Source organism: Gracilinanus agilis, chromosome 6 (assembly GCF_016433145.1).
Source record: "Gracilinanus agilis isolate LMUSP501 chromosome 6, AgileGrace, whole genome shotgun sequence".
Classification (NCBI taxonomy): Eukaryota; Metazoa; Chordata; class Mammalia; order Didelphimorphia; family Didelphidae; genus Gracilinanus; species Gracilinanus agilis.
In genome coordinates this window covers 271,941,771-271,961,822 of record NC_058135.1, presented here as the reverse complement: position 1 = coordinate 271,961,822, position 20,052 = coordinate 271,941,771, and the positions used below count along the sequence as shown (strand labels likewise).

Below are 20,052 nucleotides of genomic sequence, written 5' to 3'. Positions count from 1 at the left end.
TCTCCAGCCTCCAGATTTTTGCCCAAGGACAGGTCTGAGTTCCTCACTCAAGCAGCACTGGGCAGAAATTGTGGACCCATCAGTTTCTTAGGAGTCCAAGAGGATGGAAGAACTTAAGAGTCTGAAAAACTTCAAAGGTTATCTCCGGTCTCTTTCCCTTTTTTTTTTTTTTTTTTTTTTTTTTTAGAGGCTCAGAGAAGTGAAGCAATTCGCCTGGCCAGGATGGACCAAAGGTGGGATTGGAACCAGGAATTCTGGACCTCAAAGCACGCCCACGCGCCTTCCGCGCACCGCCTCCAGAGGGAGCTATACGCTTCTTGCTCTCCTCTTGGGTGGGTGCCAAGGGCCCCACCCCATGCCTGGAGGGAGGGAGCGAGGGAGCGAGGTCTGGCTTCCGAAGCCTCATGCCCTTTCCCACGCTCCTCAGCCCCGCCCCCACCAGCTTTTGACCGACCCATCAATTTCCCTCCTCCCGGTTCCGCCTTCCTTCTCCCTTAAGAAAGATGGCGGCGCGGGCGCTTCCTGTAGGTGTGCCGACCGGCGCGTCCGGATGGCTGCAGCAGCACTGTGGGAAGGGTTCCGAACCCGCGGGTCCCTCAGTAGGCGGAGGCGGTGATGGCGGGTGGACCGTCTGTCCGCTGCTGCTGCTGTGGGGCTCAGCTGCCGCTGCTCGTGGGCCGGGGTCTCGGCCTGCTGCTGCTGCTGCTGCTGCTGCCGCCGGTGCCGTCCACGCAAGCCCGAAGCCTCCGCTTTGTGACTTTGGTGCTGAGGATGGGGAAGCAGAGACGGGGTCTCTGCAGGGGCGGGGGTCTGGGGTTTCTGGGTGGGAGAGAGGCATCTAGGAATAGAGCCGAAAGAATGGGCTCCCAGGTTAGGGACCTGCGGGGGGTAGGTCTTCGTTGGGAAAGGGGGCTCTGAGTGGGAGACATCTAGGAATGCGGGGGAGGCCTCGGAAAGGAGGGGCTCCCAGGTCAGGGCCTTAGGGAGGGTTCTTGGTGAGGGAAGGATTAGAATTAGATGTGGAAGACTGTTGAGGGGCTGGGGAGTCTGGGGCGACAGCAGACGCGTACTTGTCACTGGGTCCGGGGGAGGTCTCAGCCATCTGGACAGGGATCTCCCTTTTGGGGAAGGGTCTCTGCATCGGACAGGAGGCTCCATAGTGGGATGGGGGTAACAAGGGAGAGGCCCGGGAAGAGGTTTTGGAGGTGGCCCTGCTTTTTTGAAGGGCATCGCCGTCAGCCTGAAGCTGCTGGTGGGGGGCAGCCCACAACGCTGACCTTTTTTGTCATCCCCTCCCCCAAAGAGTCCCACTGACCCTCATGTTGGAGACCCCAAGGCTGGGCTTCTGCCTTGAGGTGAACGGGGTTGGGCTTTCCGAAGAGGTCGTGGTTCGGGGTTTGTCTCACCGAAAACCAAAAGATGAGCCTGGGTTTCCTTCCTCAGCTCTATCGCCATGGAGATCGCTCCCCAGTGAAGGCATACCCTAAGGATCCCCATCAGGAAGGGGAATGGCCTCAAGGCTTTGGCCAGCTCACCAAGGTGTGTGGGATGCTCTCTGGGACCAGCCACTCCTTCCTATGATTTAGGAGTGATCCTAGGGCCGGGAGCTTAGGATTGGTTCATATTTCACTATTTCAGTGTAATCTATAACGGGTTCCCTTTGTGATCCCACGTATTTTATTTTATGTATTTAAAACCTTAAAAGGGGATCCATAGATTTCACTGGACTGCCTCAAGCCATGTCCTAGACACAAAAAAGGTTAAGACCACAGTCCTACCTCTAGGGCAGAGCTTTAGGACCTTGGTTGCCCTTCTTTCTGCCTACCTTCCAGATTGGTGGCACCCTTGTCCAGTTCTCTTAACCATGCTGGTGCCACCTGTGGCTGGGCTGATTGACTAAGAGCTGATCTACTCAGAATCAGTCCCCTGTTGGGCAGAATTAGAGACCAGTAGTGGCCAAGGCACTGGGACTCCTGGTCCTTGCCAACCTTTGGGTCTGCTCTGCAGGAGGGCATGCTCCAGCACTGGGAGCTGGGCCAAGCTTTACGGCTGCGCTATCAAGGCTTCCTCAATGCCTCCTACCACCGGGAAGAGGTGAGCCTCGGGACACAGAGAATGTGGTCTTGGGAGGAGGGATGGTACCTCCCTAGGCATAGCACCATCCACAGGAGCTTCCCCATTAGGAGAATGGGAGTGCTGTACAGGGGAGGGAGCCACTGCAGGCATCCTAGCACCAGGTTAGGAAGGAGAGCTCCCAGCTTCTCCATCCTGAGGCCCCTCAGAGCCACCACCTGGGCTCCTTGTGCCCCAGGGGGATTCTCTCACCCTCCTGAGCTGCAGCTGGTGCCAAGCTGAGGACTAGGTAAACCACAAACCCTCCGAGAATGAGAGGTCCTCAGAGCACAGCTGTTGTTGAGGCCTGCCCCCAAAGACAGCATTCTGCCCTCCTAAGCCCTCTCTGTCACCTTGCTGCTCACCCAGGACGCTCTGGGTGCCTGCAGCTGCAGGGAGGGTGGGCCTGCTGTGCCCAGGGCCAAAGGCCATACCCAGCCCCCAAAGGAGCTTTGCCCTGCTGCTCTCTTTGGCAGGTTTTTGTTCGAAGCACAGACTTTGACCGCACCCTCATGAGTGCTGAGGCCAACCTGGCCGGCCTCTTCCCGGTGGAGGGGGCGCAGTCTTTCAACCCAAACATCACATGGCAGCCCATCCCTGTCCACACAGTTCCCGAGGCCCAGGACAAGGTGAGGCCAACTGCCCTTTCCCCAGAGGTTCCCTCCTCCTCCCGCACTAGTCCCTGATCCTGGCCATGCTTTGCTCCCCTCTGGCTGCAGCTATTGAAGTTCCCAATGGGACCCTGTCCCCGGTTTGAGCAGCTACAGAACGAGACTCGCCAGAGCCCAGAATACCAAAATGAGACCCTGAGGAATGCCGTGAGTGAGGGCAAGGGTGGGGGTGGCAGGCCATGATGCCATCAGCCCACAGGAACGAGGTCCCTGTGACCACCTCTGGTTTACCTTCACAGCAATTTCTGGAGATGGTGGCTAATGAGACAGGTGTCACAGACCTGACCCTGGAGACAGCCTGGAATGTCTATGACACCCTCTTCTGTGAGGTTTGCAGACCCCAGACCCCAGCCTGACCCTCCTTTTTCAGGGACCCAAGGTGCCTGGGCCTTCTCCCATGTGTTGAGGCCTCTTAGGGGAGTGGGCCCAGCTTCACATGAAACTTCAGAACTTCCTCTCCCAGGGCTAAAGGAGAACCTCAGAATAGGAAATGGTTTTCTCCCTCAGCACTTCCACATGCTGAATCAGATCATCTGTATGGAGACTTCCTCTCCTTGTCTGCCCATGAGCCTGATGCTCCTGGTCTGTGGGCCTCATCTCTCTCCTGTCCCCTCACACACACACACATAGCCACTTGCCCATTTGGGATCTCTGGGTCTCTGGGCTCCTCTCAGCCCACCTGCATTAACCTGCCAACATGGTGTACAGCAAACCCATGGCCTGCCCTTGCCATCCTGGGCCTCACCCCAGACCATGCAGCGTCTTCGGCAACTCAAGGATCTCAGCTTCCGGTTCCTCTTTGGGATGTACCGGCCGACGGAGAAAGCCCGACTTCAAGGGGGTAAGTACAAGAAGGGCACCCGGCTCCCTTCCTCAGAATCCTCCCAAAGTTCCGGTTGTCTCCGTGGCTAGACTCCTACCGTCTGCCACCACTTGGCTGTGGTCTAGACACACTGACTCCTGCTTTGTCAGGGCCCTCTACAAGTTCCTTCCTTCCATAGGGGCTTTCCAGGCCAGCTGCTCTCCTGGTCTATCCCTTTGTTCACATCTGAAGAGTTAGGGACACTCACAGACAAAGGGGTTCACAGCCTGTACAGAGAGCCTTCAGTTTATCCCAGTAATCATGGTAGGACTCTGATCTAGGCAGCCATGAGCCTTGGTTCTGATGCCTGGCAGAAACACGAGTCAGACTTCTTGGGGGGCTGCCTGAATGTACCTTCTCATGGACTCATCACTGGCTGTGGCACTAGGCCCCAACTAGAGCCCTGTGGCACACTGACTCACGCCCACTTTGCTTCTGCCCAGAGATGGTAAGCTGGATGGAGGCAGGGACCATGTTTCCTAATATTCTCTCGATATTCTAGTCACCTGATAGAATTGGTGGCTGGGTTCACCCTGTTGTCATCAGATGAAGGCGTTCTAGTGGGTGAGGATGATGCTCTGATGGCTGGGCCTGCCCCCCAACATTTCCATGTCTTTCCCTTCAGGGGTCCTCCTAGCTCAGATCCGGAAGAACCTGACGTGGGCAGCCTCAGCCTCCCAGCACTCAAAGCTACTAGTCTACTCTGCGGTGAGCTGGCTCTTTCCCATCCCTCAGCCATGGTCAATTCCCATTTTCCTGGATCCTCTACTCCTAGGCCATTTGCAGAGATGGCCAGAAGGAATAGCTCTCCCCACAATGGGTATGAGTACAGGCCAGCAGGGATGAAGCAATTTTCTTTTTACAGCATGATACCACACTGGTGGCACTGCAGATGGCTCTGGGCATCTACAATGGTGAACAAGCTCCCTATGCTTCCTGCCACATGTTTGAACTTTACCAGGAAGATGATGGGTGAGTTGGCCTGGCTTCTTGGTGGATTCTCAGGGATGGGTCCCTTGCTTAAAGGCTCAGCCTTGAATTGGGGCTTTCCCGCTGCCCTCCTCAGGAATTTTTCTGTGGAGATGTATTTCCGGAATGATAGTACCCAGGCACCATGGCCCTTGGCACTGCCTGGCTGCTCCCAGCGCTGCCCCCTACCTGACTTCTTACATCTCACTCTGCCTGTGGTGCCGGAGAATTGGGAACAGGAATGCCAGGTCCTGAGCAGTCTTGCAGACACAGGTGAGCCCAGGACCATTCCACTGTCCAGATGCCACAGGAATTACCCTCCTTGATCTCTCCTCTCTTCCTATCCTCAGAGGTGATCGTGGCCTTGGCCGTGTGTGGCTCCATCCTCTTCCTGCTCATCTTGCTGCTGCTCACAGTCCTCTTCCGAATGCAGGCCCAGCCTCCAGGTTACCGCCATGTTGCCGATGGGGAAGACCATGCCTGACAACAACTTGGCCCCCTGCCTCCCCCCATCCTATAGAATGAGGCTGCATCCAGGCGAGGGAAGCCACTAGGGCCCAATTTGGTGCCGAGACACAAGCCTACAAGCACTGCTCTGACCCCAGGACACTCCTCACCCAGCATGAGGTGCTCTAGACAGGGCTTGTCTTCTCCCCATCAGCCCCAGGGAGCAAGCCAAAGTGGCAAAGTTTCCTGCTGGGTAAGTACCTAGCATTCATGTGGAGGGAGTCCTCTGGCCAGTCCAGAATAGTTCTGGGCACTTTCTACAACCACCTAGACAATGGCTGGTGGCTCGCAGGACGCTCTTGTCTCCCTGCTGCCCCCATGCCTACCTTAACCAGACCCATCTTCCTGTCCTCAAGGCAGGGGTCACAGCCCCAGTTCTCGAGGTTGAAAGCCTCAGGGTTAGCTGCTGCTGTTTCCACTCCTCTGAATCCTGAGCTGGCTTGAAGAATACATATAGAAGGATGAGGGGTGGGGGGTAGAGGTACACACTGGGCCCAGAAGATACCTGAGCTCTAGGCAAACGCAGGTCGTGAGCTGGACAGCTCTGGGCTGTAGCCCAGAAGGGATGAAGGTGAACCCTAAAGGGAATGAAAGTGTTGAACTCTCCACTTTGTTCACTGTGTCTTTGTGAGGAGGAAAATGATCTGTTTCACCAGGCTGTGGCCAGAGGGCCCACAGAGAGCTTCCCAAATAGATACTACTTTATTGACCATCAACAATCCAAAATGAAATCACCAGCCTGGCAGGCCAACCCAGGGGAGGCAACTGCTATCCCCCAGCCTTACTTCTCAACATTTGAGTCCCAGCCTTCCAGAGAAGAAGGTCTTGACCTGTACTCACTGCAGCAGGGACTCCATCCTTCAGGGCCCTGGATCCTTCCCTTTGCATTTGCTTCTTGCTTCCCCTTGCAGACGCAGACATTTCTGCTGCTCTCTACTAGAGGTTGGGCCAGGCCTGCTTCGACGGGCGCATCGGTGGGCTAAACAATCCCTCCCTAGTCCTTGTTCACTCATGGCCTTGATCAGTCCCTCCTGCTTCCTTCTCACAGCCTCCTCTGGGCTCCAGATAAGAATGTTGTAACCTAGGATAGAAAGACCTTACTGTTCTCTGCTTCTCCAGGCACTTCAGGGCGGCCCCAGAGAGGCTGACAGTTTGGGGAGGGGGGTGGGGTGAGAGGACAAAAAGAAAAGGCTAGCAATGAGTCCTTTTCCACAAAGGTCAGGCTGAATAGGTGGGAGAGCTCAGGTCAGTGCCTCTTCTTGCTATGCTGGGGCACAAGACCCTTGGTGTACTCACCCATTGTAGAGGCCAAGGTGTCCCCCATGGGATTAAACTTGTTTAGCTGCAAAGATGACAAGAACAGGTGAGTACAATGGAAGAAAAGTTTCCCTGGGGGCCTCTTGGTCAAAGCCGGGCACCATATTGGCCTCTGGGTAATCTCTAATCCCCACCCCTAACACCACCTGGGCCTCACCGAGATGATGCCAGAGCAATCTGGATCATGAAGCTGACACACCATCTTCCCAGAGCTGCCGTCAAATAAGTCAACCGTCCGAGGCTCATGAGGAGTGAAACCTGCAAAATTGGGGTCTGGGTACCGCCCCACCACAATGAGGTCATAACGAGGATGCCATGTTGCCTGGGAGAGGAGGAAAGGCTATCAATCAGAGGGCACAGAACCCTGGACCCCTCAACAAGCACGGCAGGTATGGAATGACTGATGGAGATAAAACCAACATGCCTGAGAAGATGAACAAGAGAGACAGCAGAGAGGAATCATGGACATGGTGGATTAGCCAAAGCAAGTTTTTAATCCTTAGCTGCCTGGAACGTTTGGGGGCTCTCTTCCCTCTGCCGTGAGTTGCTGTGCACTGATATACAAACTAGTTTTAGCAAAACCACTGGGGAAAGGGAGAGGAGGGGATTAATCTGTAGTAAATAGAAATGTTTCAGATCAATTAAAAGGGTACCAAGTCTAGAATTATAATCTAGAATCCCTATGTAAATGAAGATCTGTATATAAAGACAGAAAGTCTAAAGGTGGCTGGAAGGGCAGGACCTAGATATGGTTTTAAAAAAGACTTCATAAGTTGAAATTTAGCAGAAAAAGGAGAACTGGTGTATATAATACTAGAAGCGGGTCACCAGGAGGAAGTCGCCTACTATCAGCAGGTTTGCTTACTAGAGTAGCAAATGTGAGCTGGGATGGAGCAGCTTAGGGTAGTTGGGGAATCAAGAAAGGAGCCATCTGGCAAAAGGGCTTTGAGATACATCCAAGGCAGGTTAGATTTGGACTGAATCAACCAAGAGCCCCATGGGCCAGAAGAGAAGGAAACAAAACAATCCAAAATTGTTCCAAGGAGGCTCCTTGATGTGCTATAATCAGAGAAAGGCAAAAGACAAGGTGGCCACCCAAAGCACTGAGCAACAGGCCTAAAGCTGTCATCATGGTGAGATTAAAAACATCTACCCAGGGAGAGGAGGGGGCCAAGAGAGGTTAGCCAGAACCCTTGAGTCTGGGAGCCTGGGGGAAGAGCTTCCTTTTAGCTGGTGCCAGGCTGCTGAGAAGTCCTGTAAAGAAGGGGGCAAGACCTGGAGAAGAGCACAGCCTTGTGTGTGTTCAGTACATAAGCACTAAGAGAAACCATTTGAGTGTGCTCTCTGAGACAAAGATAATTAGCTCCATAGTCCTAAAAGATGCCCACATTAAAGAGGGTAAGAGTTTGAGACTGTGGAAATTGGGGTTTGGATGCCAAGGAGAGGGCTCTGGAAGGATGAGATGGTCACACTGCAGATCTGACCAGATCTCCTGAGCCAAACTTCCCCTCTACTCACCTTGATGGGTGTGAGGTGCTGGAAGTGGCGATGAGGGTGGGGAATGAGAAGCTGGGGACTTGTCCAATGGGAGGCCGAGTATACCCGGATCTCGCTGTGCTGGTCTGTGGTCAAGAGTCTGGCCCCATCTGGACTGAAATAAGCTAGACAAGTGTAGGAAAAGCCTGTATCTTCAAGGAGCCCCAAAGTGCTGAGCCTGTGCATCCTCAGACTGGTTTTCTCTCCTACCCCTTCCCCAAGAGCCAGCCCTGATATCAGTGTGCAACATATGAAGAGGCACTCTGGAAACTTCCCAAGAGGTGACTGGAGCCACTGAAAAGCTCCCAGAAAGCAAGTTTATCTTGGTGCAATTCATGTGAAAGGGCCTGACGAAGGAGTCCCAAGAATGGATACTATCCCTGAGGGATGGGAATGGGGTCCCACCTCATCCCCTCTCCTCACACCTGCATTGACAGCACGCTCATGAGGCATCCAGTGAACGAAGCAAGATTTCCCTCTGACCTGGCGCAAGTCCCAGATTTTCACCGTTTGGTCCACTGAGGCTGTGGCCAGCAACCAGTCACAGTGAGGATTCAGAGCTACATGGGTCACCTTCTTTTTGTGAAGTCTAAGATTCCAGACCTGCAGAGAAGGGCTCAGCTCAGGCGGAAGGCACTATGGATAGATGAGGAGTGGGGCTGGGGCTCTGAACTTTGGGGAACAAACCTCTTTGCCATCCATGTTCAGCAAAATCACATTGCCCACACTGTCTCCTGTGACCACCACGCGGCTTTTGGCAGACACATCCACACTGGTGTACCAATTGCTGGAAGGAGAAATAGGACCAAGTTTCTTCCCTTCCTAAATGTCTTTAGTCAGAAACAAAGAGCTGAACACCACCTGATCACTGGGGAAGCGGCAAATGGCCAGGACCAAGCACCTGCTACTGCTGCTATTGCAGTCAACGTGGGTCTTAGGGCAGCTCCCCGCCTGCCCACCCCTATAGGGGAGGCCAAATAAGTTACATCCCAGGGCCTCCTTTTCTGAATGGCCTCAGATTTTCAAGGCCATGCCCACCTCCACAGCCCAGTGGCAGAAGAAAAGCTAAGAGGGGGAGCATCAAACTAACTTCAGGGTACTACTATGGGCTCTGTTTGAGTGCTCACAGGGATCTGGCTAGAAAGGAACACCCTAGGGATGAGAATACTGAAGTCCCAGAAGCCCCAACCTGCCCCTTGGCTGCTAAAATGACTTTGGCCAGAGGCGAGAAAGGAATGAAAGAAAAGAGCAGAGAACAGAAATGCTGGAACCTACCAGAAACACTCTGCTCAATCTTTCTGGCCAACCTCAGGTTTACACCTAAGCCTTCAAACCCTTAGGGGCTGGGCCCCATTCATCACTGCTCCAAACCTGCCACAGATTCATATCTGAAGCCAGAGGAGACCTTGTAAGAGCCCGTGGATACTTGGCATGTAGGTTGTGTCTCTCTGGTCTCAGGTCTGCCCTCCAGAAGGGCAGTAATCTATGATAGGGAAGTCAAGAACACCAGAACCCCCCCCTAAACACACACTCCATATGTATAGAACCTGAGAAGTCATGGAAAGCTGGAAATCACAGAGATAGTGACCACTGTACTTTTCTAGCTTCTTGCCTCGAGGGAGTTGGAAGTGCTCTACACATCCCATTTCTCTTAGCTGGTCTAGAAAATAGGTAGATTAACTGATTCAATCCTCTGGATGGAACCAGGATTTAGCACCAGGACTCCACAATGGGCCTAGGTGTCAGCCCCTGGGGCTCACTGTTTCTCCAGGCCAGTTAGCCTCATCCTGGAGGCCAGAGCTCCCACCTTCCTGAGAGGAACAAGGATGAGGGATGTCCAGCCATCTCCTCTAGGGCAAATAAACCTGCAAAGTAAGACTCACCACCTAGTTGTGGTCTACTCACTCTGCAAAGAATAAAAGGGGGCAAAGTAGATAAGATGGCAATAGCTTTCTCTACAGAACAAAAAGGGGATCCTGGAAGCCCCTCTGCCCTGATGGCTAGGTTGCTTACTCCCAAGTGTTTGTTCTGGTGAAAACTCGAATTGTGTTGCCCAGAAAGTCCTTCAGAGTGGTGGTCCCCTCCACTGAAGAAATGAACAGCTGGTTGGTATTGAGAGGGTTAAACTTCATCCCAGTGATGCTCCCTCCTGCTCCAATCTAAAAGAAGAAAAAGCTGGGTGAGCAGGAGGAACCAGTATTCCTTCCAATGCCTACAAAAAAGCTAATCAGTCCCTGGGATCTAGCCAAGCACATGCAGAGACCAAAAGTTCACAAGCCAAGGAAGTTCATTTAGACTTCCCAGGCCATGACTGGACTAGAAGGATGGACATGAGTGAGAAACACTGTCCCTCAGAACTTCTATTGAGCTTGTCTGCCCCTATCAACCTTTTCTAAGCTTCAAAATCGACTTCCCCTGCTGCTACTGACTTACCTGGAATCCTCACTTACAAACTATATTAGCCCTACTGCTCCTAGGACTGGTCTGGGCCAGTTCTCCAGTAATCTGTCCTCCTGGGTTACTAGAAAGAAGAGGATCTCTCTAGTCCAAAGGAGACACTGGAGGCAGGAGATGGGAGAGACTGGGGCATAGCTTAGAGCACTGGTATCAAACCCAAATAAAAAGAGATCCCAGCCAGCAGCACTTAAAACCCCAAATTAACATTATGTGGTTTTTGTTTGTTTTTTAATTGTTACACATTTCCCAGTTACATTTTAATCTGGTTCAGGACATACTTGGGAGTTTTGCTGGCTGGCTGCATGTTTGAGACCTCTGATGCAGCTAAGGAGGAGTGTAAGACCAGGGCTAGTCTTAGTCCCATGAATCACTAATGCAGCCTCAGGCTAGAGACAACCAACTTCTGAGTCACTTTCCTCACCTGTCCAGCTGGGCAGGATGGTTGAGCCAACCAAAAGATCAAATAGGTGTGACAATGTTTAGAAATGAGTCTAATATAAACAAAAGGCACCCTTAGGCCCTGCTGCCTCTCCTAGCCAGCGACCTAGGTCAATGCAGCCAAGTCCTACAGTTCCACCACAGTAAAGTGAGAATCTACTTAGGAGGGGAGAGGAAAAGGAACAAAGCACTTACTTGGAGCACCTACTATGTGCCAGGCCCTGGGCTAAGCACTTTGCAAATATCTCCTTTGAGCCTTGCAAACAACCCTGTAAGATAAGTGCTATTATTATCTATATTACAGTTAAGGAAACTGAGACAGGGGAAAGTTAGCTGACACAAATAGTAAGTGTCTGAGGCCAAACTGAAATTCAGGCCTCCTTGACTCAGAGCCCAGAGTTCCCAGCAGGAGTCCATCCTATGCACTCTATTAGTCCCTGTCCCCTCCCGTAGGGCCTGAAGGACAGAAGGTCACAGGGCAGGGTCAAACGCTCTCTGGGGTCCCTGCTGCCTCGGTCTGGGAATACACAAAGGAGAGCACAGCTCAGAAGAGAATGTCCCTGGGGCTGGAGCCAGCTTTCAGAAAGCTGACCTACTGAAATTGTGTGCTCATTGGGAAGGCGGTACAACTCTCATGGCCCAGACATTGAGTGAGTGAGGTGGGGCTTAAAAAACGGGGCCAAAAGAGAAGGGGAAGAGTAAGGATGAAAACCTGGGTTGCTGAGGGAGATTCCCCAGAGGCTCAGTTATGTGGGAAGCCGCCCTGCCCAGGTTCCTAGAGGCCTTGTGACTGAACCTCTAGAAATAGCTAAGAATAGACTGCCCAGGTGAGATCTAAAGTGCGATCAGAGACCATTTTCTTCTCTGCTGAGCTGAGATTTTATCTCAGTTCCCAAAGAGCTTATTTCCTCTTGGGTAACTTCCCCATGTCTGTTTACTATTTGCTCACATAAATGAGTTTACTCAGAGACTGCATACCAAGCATTTAATGAGACAGAGCTGCCAAATTGCCAAGTAAGCTAATTTTCCACCCCTAGTGATCAGGAAAAATGGCTTTTATCTGAACCCTTCAAAGAAGAGGAGGAGTGGCAGTGGGAGTGTTTTAGGGGTTCAGAATAAGCCTTCAGATATTTGATGTGTGGTAGATGCAGTCCTAGGCCGATACTCCTCTTGGAGAGAAGCTGATGAAGCCAGTGAGGCTGGCTGCATCCTGCCTGACCCTCCCTGATTAAACCTCTTATTGGCAGCCAAAGGCCCACCTTCTGCTTTCCACAAAGTTGGAAATCTTCCTTAGAGACAGGCCAGAACCTAGATCAGATATTTTCCTTAGCCACAAGCAAGCCAAATAGTCTACATTAGAAAGAGTCCATTGTGTGGAAGCTGGCCAGCAGGAATATGGATTTTCTTTTTCTTTTGTAAACATTTGCCTTCCATCTTTAGAATCAATACTGTGTATTGGTTCCAAGAAGAATGGTGAGGGCTAGGCAAGATTAAGTGACTTAGGTTAGACACCTAAGAAGTGCCTCTCCTCCCTAGGCCTGGCTCTCAATAGGAATATTTTCACACTATTTCCTAGTTGTTTCTCTGGAAAGAACATTGGGGATTTTTCTTGTTTTTTTTTTTTTTACTATGCTGGAATTTTAGCTGGGGTTCTGGAGTTGCATGCTATTTTTTTTATCTCTAGCTTGTCCATTGTCCTTTTCTGAAACTCCATACTTTAGTAGTGATTTCACTGTGAATTGCCATGGGCTCCGGCCTCCACCCAGAAGTAGAATTGGGCTGGGGCTGAATCCACTGTAGCCTAGAAGAGGAGGAGCTGGCGAGATTCCACCCCAGCACAGGGCTAGGATTACAATTGTCTACCACTCAAGATAGGCAACTTTATGGCAGAGGTATCCAACTCAGGCCCAAGTGCCCCCCAGAATGCCAGAATACAAATACAGCAAGAACTAGATGGAAACATTAATTGGGAAATGTTTAGCAAAGTAAAGAAAAATATAATACTATAGAGATATTGTCAAGTTGAGGTTTTTTAAGTCTTTTTTTAGGGATTCAAAAGAACTACTTTCCCTGAAGGTGGCTTCCTTTCTCCAGCTTAGTGCCCAAGCACCAAACCTTAGTACACCAGAAACAACAGACAGTGAGTAGGAGTGTCTGCTCTTAATGACCTCTAGGCCTGAGAATCCAGGGACAGTGAGGGGTGAGCTTTTCAACATATCCACCTGAGCAGAAAACCACAGGAACTTACCCCTTTAATGAAATAGGTTTTGTTCAGCACTTCATAGTCCCAGAGGATGATGTCTCCACCCTTGGAACCCACGGCCAGAGTGCTGGGGTGAGCTGGATGCCACTCCAGGCACGTCGTTCTCCGGTCAAAGGGACTGGCTGTTCGGAAAAGTCGGTAAGAGTCCAGAGAGTGCAAAAAGGTCTGCTGAAGACACTGGTGGCAGAGAATGGAAGCAGGGCTCAGACATTCCCATCTACACCCAGGTGGTCCCAAACACACTCCATTTGTTTAAGATTGCTTCTCTTGTGGCTGCCACCCAGCTGCCGAGCTCCACAGGGTCAGTCTCCTCTGCCTCAAGATAATGAATTCCCTGGGATCATGACTGGGAAGATCCTATCAACCAAGTCACCAGTTTGTCATCAATTAACCCCTCCTGGAAAGTACAAGGCAGAGTCCATTACTAGTGGGGCAAAGTCCTACCCTCTTTGACTAACAGGCCCATTACTTGGATCAGAGTATCTCTAATCACCCAAAGTCAGAATAATCTGACCATGACCTCTACATACAACCACCTCAACCATTCTGCCCCCTAAGGTTAGAGGCAAACTTGTCACCAGAGTAGTAGCTGAGGGCTGAAGGGCCCCAGCTCCATTCACTTTAATGTTCCTTTTCAATAGGGAAGACCTCACCTGCTGGAACGATGCCCGAGGAGCTCTGCCCAGCTTACGTTGGCATAGAGCCCAGATGATGCTATGAGGGTATTCCCTCTGACCAGTCAACCCAGTCTGATTCCAGCCTGAAGCATCATCCCTTTGGCCCGAGTCTGTCAAGCAGAAGAGATAAATGTTTCCCCTTCCACCCCAACCTATCATCTCCCCACAGACAGGGAAAAGAAAGCTGGCTTTGTTTCTGAAAGCAGCAAAGCAGGAAGGAATGGAGGAAGCCGGAGAGATATGACCCTAATTATAATAGCAGGCCAGTATCCCTTCAGCCCGTCCTGACCACCACCTGCCAGGGCTTTTCTACATCCCTCTTAAGCTTGGTCTAGTACAATAGGAAATGGATAGTTAAGTAAGACTTACCAATTCTGAATTAAAACAGAAATATGATCTAATGATGCCCTAGGATCTGAGATGTGAAAAGTAAGTTAAGGAATAGAAATTGCCTTTTGGAACTTCCAAGATTGTTCTAGAGAAACTTCCCTGAGAGGGTATGGTGGGCTTAGAGGACAACTTTTAAATCCAAGACAATGCACAGTGTAAAAGCTAAAAAGGGGCCAAGTGGAAGTGACTGTAAGCAAAGACTCTTGAGGTGAATGGCTATTAGTCCTAATGTTTTCTTTTTTTTAAAACCTTTACCTTCTGTCTTAGAATCAATCTTGAGTATCAGTTCCACAGTAGAAGAGCAGTAAAGGCTAGGCAGTTAAGGTAAAGTGACTTGCCCAGGGTCACACAGCTAAAAAGTGAGACCAAATTTGAACCCAGGTCCTCTCAACTCAAGGTTTGGCTCTCTGAGCAACTTAGCTGCTCCAGTCCTTATGTTTTCCATTCCAAGAAATGAAGCAATTTTGGGGAATTGATCATGGCCACAAATCACTTCCATCCAAATCTGGGTAGCTATCGGTCTGGGTATTACTCCAATCAGCCAAATCTATGCAATTTGCCATTGGGATGGGTTCAAACACTTACATGATCCTCAAACCCGAATGCAGTTTTTTTAGTCCTGTAGACACAAGAAGTGTCATATAGAATAAATGTTTAATATTTGTTAAGAATGAATATTGATCTAGAATATTGACCTGCTAGAGTGTGCCAGGTGTGGATCCTAGTAAGCCATATGAAAACAATAGGGAACAGTCTGGATATTTAGGCAGAAGAGAAAACGCTGTTGCATCCTTCCTAGAAGTCCTAAGGAACAGAGGAAATTGCAGCAAAATTCCATTCTATCAAAGAGCTCCTAATAAAGATTGCTAAATCACAGCCAATGACCCACTTGCTTCCAGCAATATTCAATATGACAAAAATCCTGGCAAATGCCCAGGAGTTTTTATAATGGACTGTAATCTATTTCTTGCCCTTGGGAAAGACTAGAAAGGGAGTTCAAAAAGAATTAGTAGAGAGCCCAGGGCCCAAAGGCCCAAACTGGCTTCTCTCTTTGGAGCAGAAGTCCTTCCTGGGACTATAGCAGGGGCTCCAGAGTTGGAATCAAGAGGCTCAGGGTTTGAATCCTGGCTGATCCTCAAGCCCTTCTTAGGCCTTGGCTTCCACCTAGGCGAAGTAGGCCCAAATAACCTCTAAGCTTCCTTCTAGCTCTAACATTCTAAGTGGTCTTGTTATTTCCCTTCTCCTGCTATTACTACTGGTTCTCTCACTCCCACTGACCAAACTCTTTAGTTGCCCTTCCTTTTAGATGTCTTCCTCTCACCTTGTACCCACCTGCTTGTACTTATGAAAACCCAGCTGCCCCTACAAAACTCAGCATCATGTCTACTTCCTCCAGTTCTCAAAACTCTAGACACAGGAAGAGAAGACATATTCCTAGTTCTTCACTGCCTCTTCCACACTCTTCCTCCCCCACTAACACTTGACAATACCTGCTACTCTTACCAGCCCCTCCCCCACAGACTCTAGGGGTTCTATTTTCTTGAGGAGTTCAGGAATTGGGTCACAGTATTCCTCTTCTCCCCAAAGCTTGCCCTCATACCTAGGGCTTTAATACAAATGTTGTTTCTTCAAGTACCCTGGTGTCTCAAGTCATCAACCTCACCTCCCATGGCTTTCACCTCACTGTGTCTCAGCCACCTCCAAGAACACTCAGATCATTGCCTCAATTACCTTCATAATACACAATCTCAAAATTCATCCCCGATCACGTTTTCTCATCTTCTCATCTCTGCCTCTCAACTAAAACTTATTGATTCCTTCTTACTGTGACCTCTAGTCATTTCATCCAACTCTGCCTCACTTGGCTGTCTTCAGTGTCAAACCTAAAACAGTTTAACTCTCTCTTCTCTGATTTCAAATCCTTTCAAATCCCTTTGTCCTACTGTTGCTCCAAATCTCAATCCGTTTATTCCCACCATTTGCCTTCTTTACTCCTACTCACTTGCTGGGCACCCTTGGAAGTCACACAATAATATGGACTGAGTCTGATACAAGTTTGCTACCTAATCACAGCTAGGCATTGGTGCCACATAGCTATCCGCCCACTCTTCCCTGAGTGTCTATTGCATTCCCTATACTAGATGTTACAAACCTTGGTCCTCTTCTACCCACAGACCTACTACTTTATCAGGAAAAACAAAGAGATGAGACCACAACTAGAGGGATATCAAGGTCAAATGAAAGTTAAGTGGGGAGGAGGCAGAGGGGAAAAGAAACAATTAGGAATGTTTGTAGCCTTTGCAGGACAAAAGCAAGTCCATCAAGCCAGTAAATACGAAGAGAGGAATAAATGATAGGATCCAAAGCACAAGCAGGTTTGGCCTTAGCAAGAAGGGCCATCTTTTCATCAGATGTTAGAAAGAGAATTGGGGATATTTCCTAGAGTTATGAGGGAATTCACAACAGAACTTGAACTACATGTCTCCTACATTTGTATTTTAACCTCGGTATGTCCAAAACTGAATGTCTTTTCCCTCCCTAATAATGACCTCGAATGATGGATATCCCTTAAGGCTTGTTCTAGGCCCTCTTTTTCCTCTATGTCATCCCACTTGGTAAGCACATCAATTCCCATAGGTCCAATTATCATCTCTATACAGGTCTGTTTAATCTAATCATAACATCTTTCCTGATTTCCAGGCTTATAACACCAATCAACTATTGGACATCTCAAAGTAGAAGGCATATAGGTATCTCACACTCAACACATCCAAAACAGAACTAATTCTTTTCTCCCAAACTCTCCTGTCTTCTCAGTCAGGAGTACCACCTCCTCCCAGCCACCTAGACTCATAACTCTGGTGTCATTTTTGACTCCTAATTCCAATTCATCCCATATACCCAATCTTTTGTCAAGCCTTCTTTTCTACTGTCAAGACAGGCCTATCTACCCCTCACACTTACACAATTTCAATGGTCTGCTGATAAGTCTCCCTAGCTCAAGTCTATCCCCATTCCAATCTGTCCTCCTTTCAGATGCCAAAGGGATCTTCCAAAAGTACAGATGTGACCCTATCATATCCCTATTCAAATGCTCCCTATTATATCCAGGATCAAATGGAAACTCCTATTTGGCTTTTAAAGCCCTTCACAACCTTACCCTGGCTTCTCGTTACAGTTTTCTTCTGCTTTCTTCATCAAATACTTGCTTTCTTGCATAGACAGTCCACCTCCTAACTTGTGTTATCATGCCTAAAATTCTGTCCCTCCTCATCTTAGCCTCCTGGATTCTTCTCAGCTCAAAATCATCTTCTGAAAGACCTTTCCAGGCCCCCCACTTTCTAATACCTTCTCAATAAGATTACTTTGCATTTACACAATATAGAATGTTTTTTCTTAAAACCCTTAGCTTCTGCCATAGAATCTATACTAAGTATCAGTTCCAAGGCAGAAGAGCAGTAATCGTTAGGCAACTGAGGTTAAATGACTTGCTCAGGGAATACAGGTACAAAGTATCTGAGGCCACATTTGAATCCAGATCATCTCAACTCTGGGCTGGGCTCTCAAATCCACCAGGCCACCTAGCTGCCCCTCCCCCATCCTAGACTCCTCATTGTCCTTCAAACAATAAAACCAGTTGCAAAGTTCAGTTGATCCTACTTATGTTGCAATTCTTAGGGCCCTGCTCAATCTACCAATTCTTTTGAGATTCCCTTCTAGGCTTGTTAATCAGCCCACAGAAATCCTTCCTCAATCACTGCTTTCACTATGTGATTTATTCTCCTCAGAACCAAACATTTTGAGAGCTATATTTCCAGCCCTAATCTCTCCAGAACTTTATGGTTCTGTCTCACCAACAACCTTTTGGATACCTATCTTGAATCTTTTGCCCCTTGAGCATCACAAATTCATTATATTCAAAACAAAACTTTGTATTTTTCTCCTCAAACTCTCCCTTTTTCTAACTACTCCAGAACTGTAGAGGGACAGTCATTCTTTAACCCAAGGTGGAAAATTGTTATCCTTGACTGCTTGCCTAGACTAATCTCACCTATCTAGTCCGTTGTCCAATCTTGCCATTATTAACTTCATTGACACAACCACAACCCTAGTTCTGGCCTTTATCAACTCTTTGGCAACTCTGTCCTTCCCCCTTATGTGACTATTATTTCATTAGCCTCATTAGATTCCCTGCAACCAGGCTTTCTTTCTCCTACCCATTTAACTAAAATAACCTTCCTAAAGCACAGGTCTGACATTACTCCTTTCCTGAAATCTTCAGTGCTTCCCTACTACTTCCAAGACATAATACAAATTCTTCAACTTGACAATAAAAGCCTTTCTTTCTTTCTAAAACCTTTACCTTCCATCTTAGAATGAATACTCTGTATTGGCTCCAAGGTAGAAAAGCAACAAGGGCTAGGAAATGGGGATTAAGTAACTTGACCAGGGTCACACAGCTGTATATGAGGTCATATTTAAGCCTGGCTCTCAATCCATTGAGCTCTCTAGCTGCCCCTCCTCTAAACTTTTATCATACTAGAATATAAAACGTTTCAGTAGGAAGAAAGTTGTTTTAACCTCTCCGACTTTGGTGGGGAGCTCCTGAAGTCCCAAGACCTAACACTGCCCTGACTAATCAAGCCACTAGAACTCTCTAGGTCTCAGTTCTTTCATCTGTAAAATGGGTGGGTTGGCGTCTACTCGGCTCTCGCTGCTTCTCTCGCACAGGTTCCCTGGTCCCTACTCCGGTGTCCACGAGATGTGCCCCTCCCCCCCAGGGGAATGGAAGCTCCCTTAGGGAGCAGAGGAGCTGCCTCGCTTTCGGTGTCTCGCGGGAGTCCCTGGAGCTCCGTCCAGGCCCGCCCTGCCATTTCTCATTCTCCAACATTGAGTGAGGGGCAGCCCTGGGACGCGGGGAGAAAAGGCCTGCGGTACCCCGGGCTGGCAGCCGGCATCCGCGGCCGGGAGTCCACACACACCGCCTCTTGGCCGGGGGCGGCTCCGGAGGCAGGAAGCTCCTCTTGCCGCGGCCCGCCGATCGCTTAGGGGCCATCCTGCCTGGGCCCGAAGGGTGAGCGTGCAAGAGATCTGGGCCCTGGCCAGAGTGGACTGGCCAGCTGGGCCCGATTCCCGGGGGGTGTCCTCAGCCCTCCCAGCTCACGCGCGCCGCTTTCGAACTAACTTCCGCCTCCGGCCCCACCCCCTTTCTCGAGAGGCCCAGCCCCTTCCGAGGAGAAGAGTCAGGGAACCGGAAGAGGCAAATGGATCAGGGTAGGATCGAGGCTAAGGACGACTGCAGATGGCGCCTGCGCACCGCTGGGGGGCGGAAGAGAGGCTGAACCACCAATCTACGCCAGGGTTGATGGTCTTCGGCGCGTTTCGTCAGCGAGCCTGAAGCCGCTTCAGGCGCGCCCTTTGCCAGACCTAAGGAAGACCACAAGATCATTAACCAATCAGGACATCGACTCCTGACATACGGCTTCTAATTGGTTAAAAAGTCTATCATTGCTTGAGGATTGGCTTATTTGTCCAGGCGTTGCCGCGGAGGGCGGGTTTAAGGGAGAGTAGTCCCTTCGCTACCATGGTAACAGCGGCCGCGACCCAGGGTCTCTGAGCTTTGTAGCAGCCTGAGGGAACATTCTGTACTTCGCGCTTTTCTCTGGCATATAGTGCTGCTCCCCAGGCTCCAGCCTAATGGCTGGGGAACTCCGTAGGCAGGAGAAAGAGTACTTCCGAGAAGAAGAGCGAGACTCCTCGCCTTGCGCATGGCAGAGTACCTGCACCATGAGAGTCCTGGTGCGTTCGGCACCCCCGAGCGAGATTTCCCCTCCCCAAACCCCGAACTTGTAA

At 49.9% G+C, this 20,052-nt stretch overlaps 2 protein-coding genes across 4 annotated transcripts; one reads left to right on the top strand and one right to left on the bottom strand.

Moving 5' to 3' along the window:
* The first annotated feature begins 612 nt into the window (after positions 1 to 612).
* On the top strand, positions 613 to 5,727 carry ACP2 (acid phosphatase 2, lysosomal). 3 transcript variants are annotated; one of them, XM_044682352.1, is made up of 11 exons: positions 613 to 762; positions 1,444 to 1,539; positions 2,008 to 2,094; positions 2,589 to 2,741; positions 2,832 to 2,930; positions 3,023 to 3,112; positions 3,492 to 3,624; positions 4,271 to 4,353; positions 4,511 to 4,617; positions 4,712 to 4,887; positions 4,965 to 5,727. In XM_044682352.1, exons 1-11 carry the CDS (start codon positions 616 to 618, stop codon positions 5,096 to 5,098), a joined length of 1,305 nt encoding a protein of 434 aa, XP_044538287.1. In that variant the 5' UTR covers positions 613 to 615; the 3' UTR covers positions 5,099 to 5,727. The 3 variants fall into 3 exon arrangements, with proteins under 3 accessions (XP_044538287.1, XP_044538288.1, XP_044538289.1); XM_044682353.1 differs by lacking the exon at positions 1,444 to 1,539; XM_044682354.1 differs by lacking the exons at positions 2,832 to 2,930; positions 3,023 to 3,112.
* Positions 5,728 to 5,807: 80 nt separating this feature from the next.
* Positions 5,808 to 19,255, bottom strand: DDB2 (damage specific DNA binding protein 2). Its single transcript, XM_044682351.1, has 10 exons — positions 19,138 to 19,255; positions 13,786 to 13,919; positions 13,118 to 13,309; positions 9,988 to 10,133; positions 8,662 to 8,761; positions 8,400 to 8,577; positions 7,957 to 8,099; positions 6,596 to 6,760; positions 6,418 to 6,463; positions 5,808 to 6,202 (listed from the first exon to the last, which is right to left on the bottom strand). Exons 1-10 carry the CDS (start codon positions 19,253 to 19,255, stop codon positions 5,982 to 5,984), a joined length of 1,443 nt encoding a protein of 480 aa, XP_044538286.1. The 3' UTR covers positions 5,808 to 5,981.
* Positions 19,256 to 20,052: the final 797 nt, after the last annotated feature.

Coding starts and splice junctions, on each gene's coding strand:
- ACP2 (XM_044682352.1), top strand. CDS start 616: ATGGCGGGTGGACCGTCTGTCCGCTGCTGCTGCTGTGGGGCTCAGCTG. Junction 763..1,443: donor GCCTCCGCTTTGTGACTTTG/GTGCTGAGGATG, acceptor TTCCTTCCTCAG/CTCTATCGCCATGGAGATCG. Junction 4,888..4,964: donor GAGCAGTCTTGCAGACACAG/GTGAGCCCAGGA, acceptor TCCTATCCTCAG/AGGTGATCGTGGCCTTGGCC.
- DDB2 (XM_044682351.1), bottom strand. CDS start 19,255: ATGGCCCCTAAGCGATCGGCGGGCCGCGGCAAGAGGAGCTTCCTGCCT. Junction 10,134..13,117: donor AAACCTATTTCATTAAAGGG/GTAAGTTCCTGT, acceptor TTCTTCTTTTAG/ATTGGAGCAGGAGGGAGCAT. Junction 6,464..6,595: donor ATTGCTCTGGCATCATCTCG/GTGAGGCCCAGG, acceptor TCATCTTTGCAG/CTAAACAAGTTTAATCCCAT.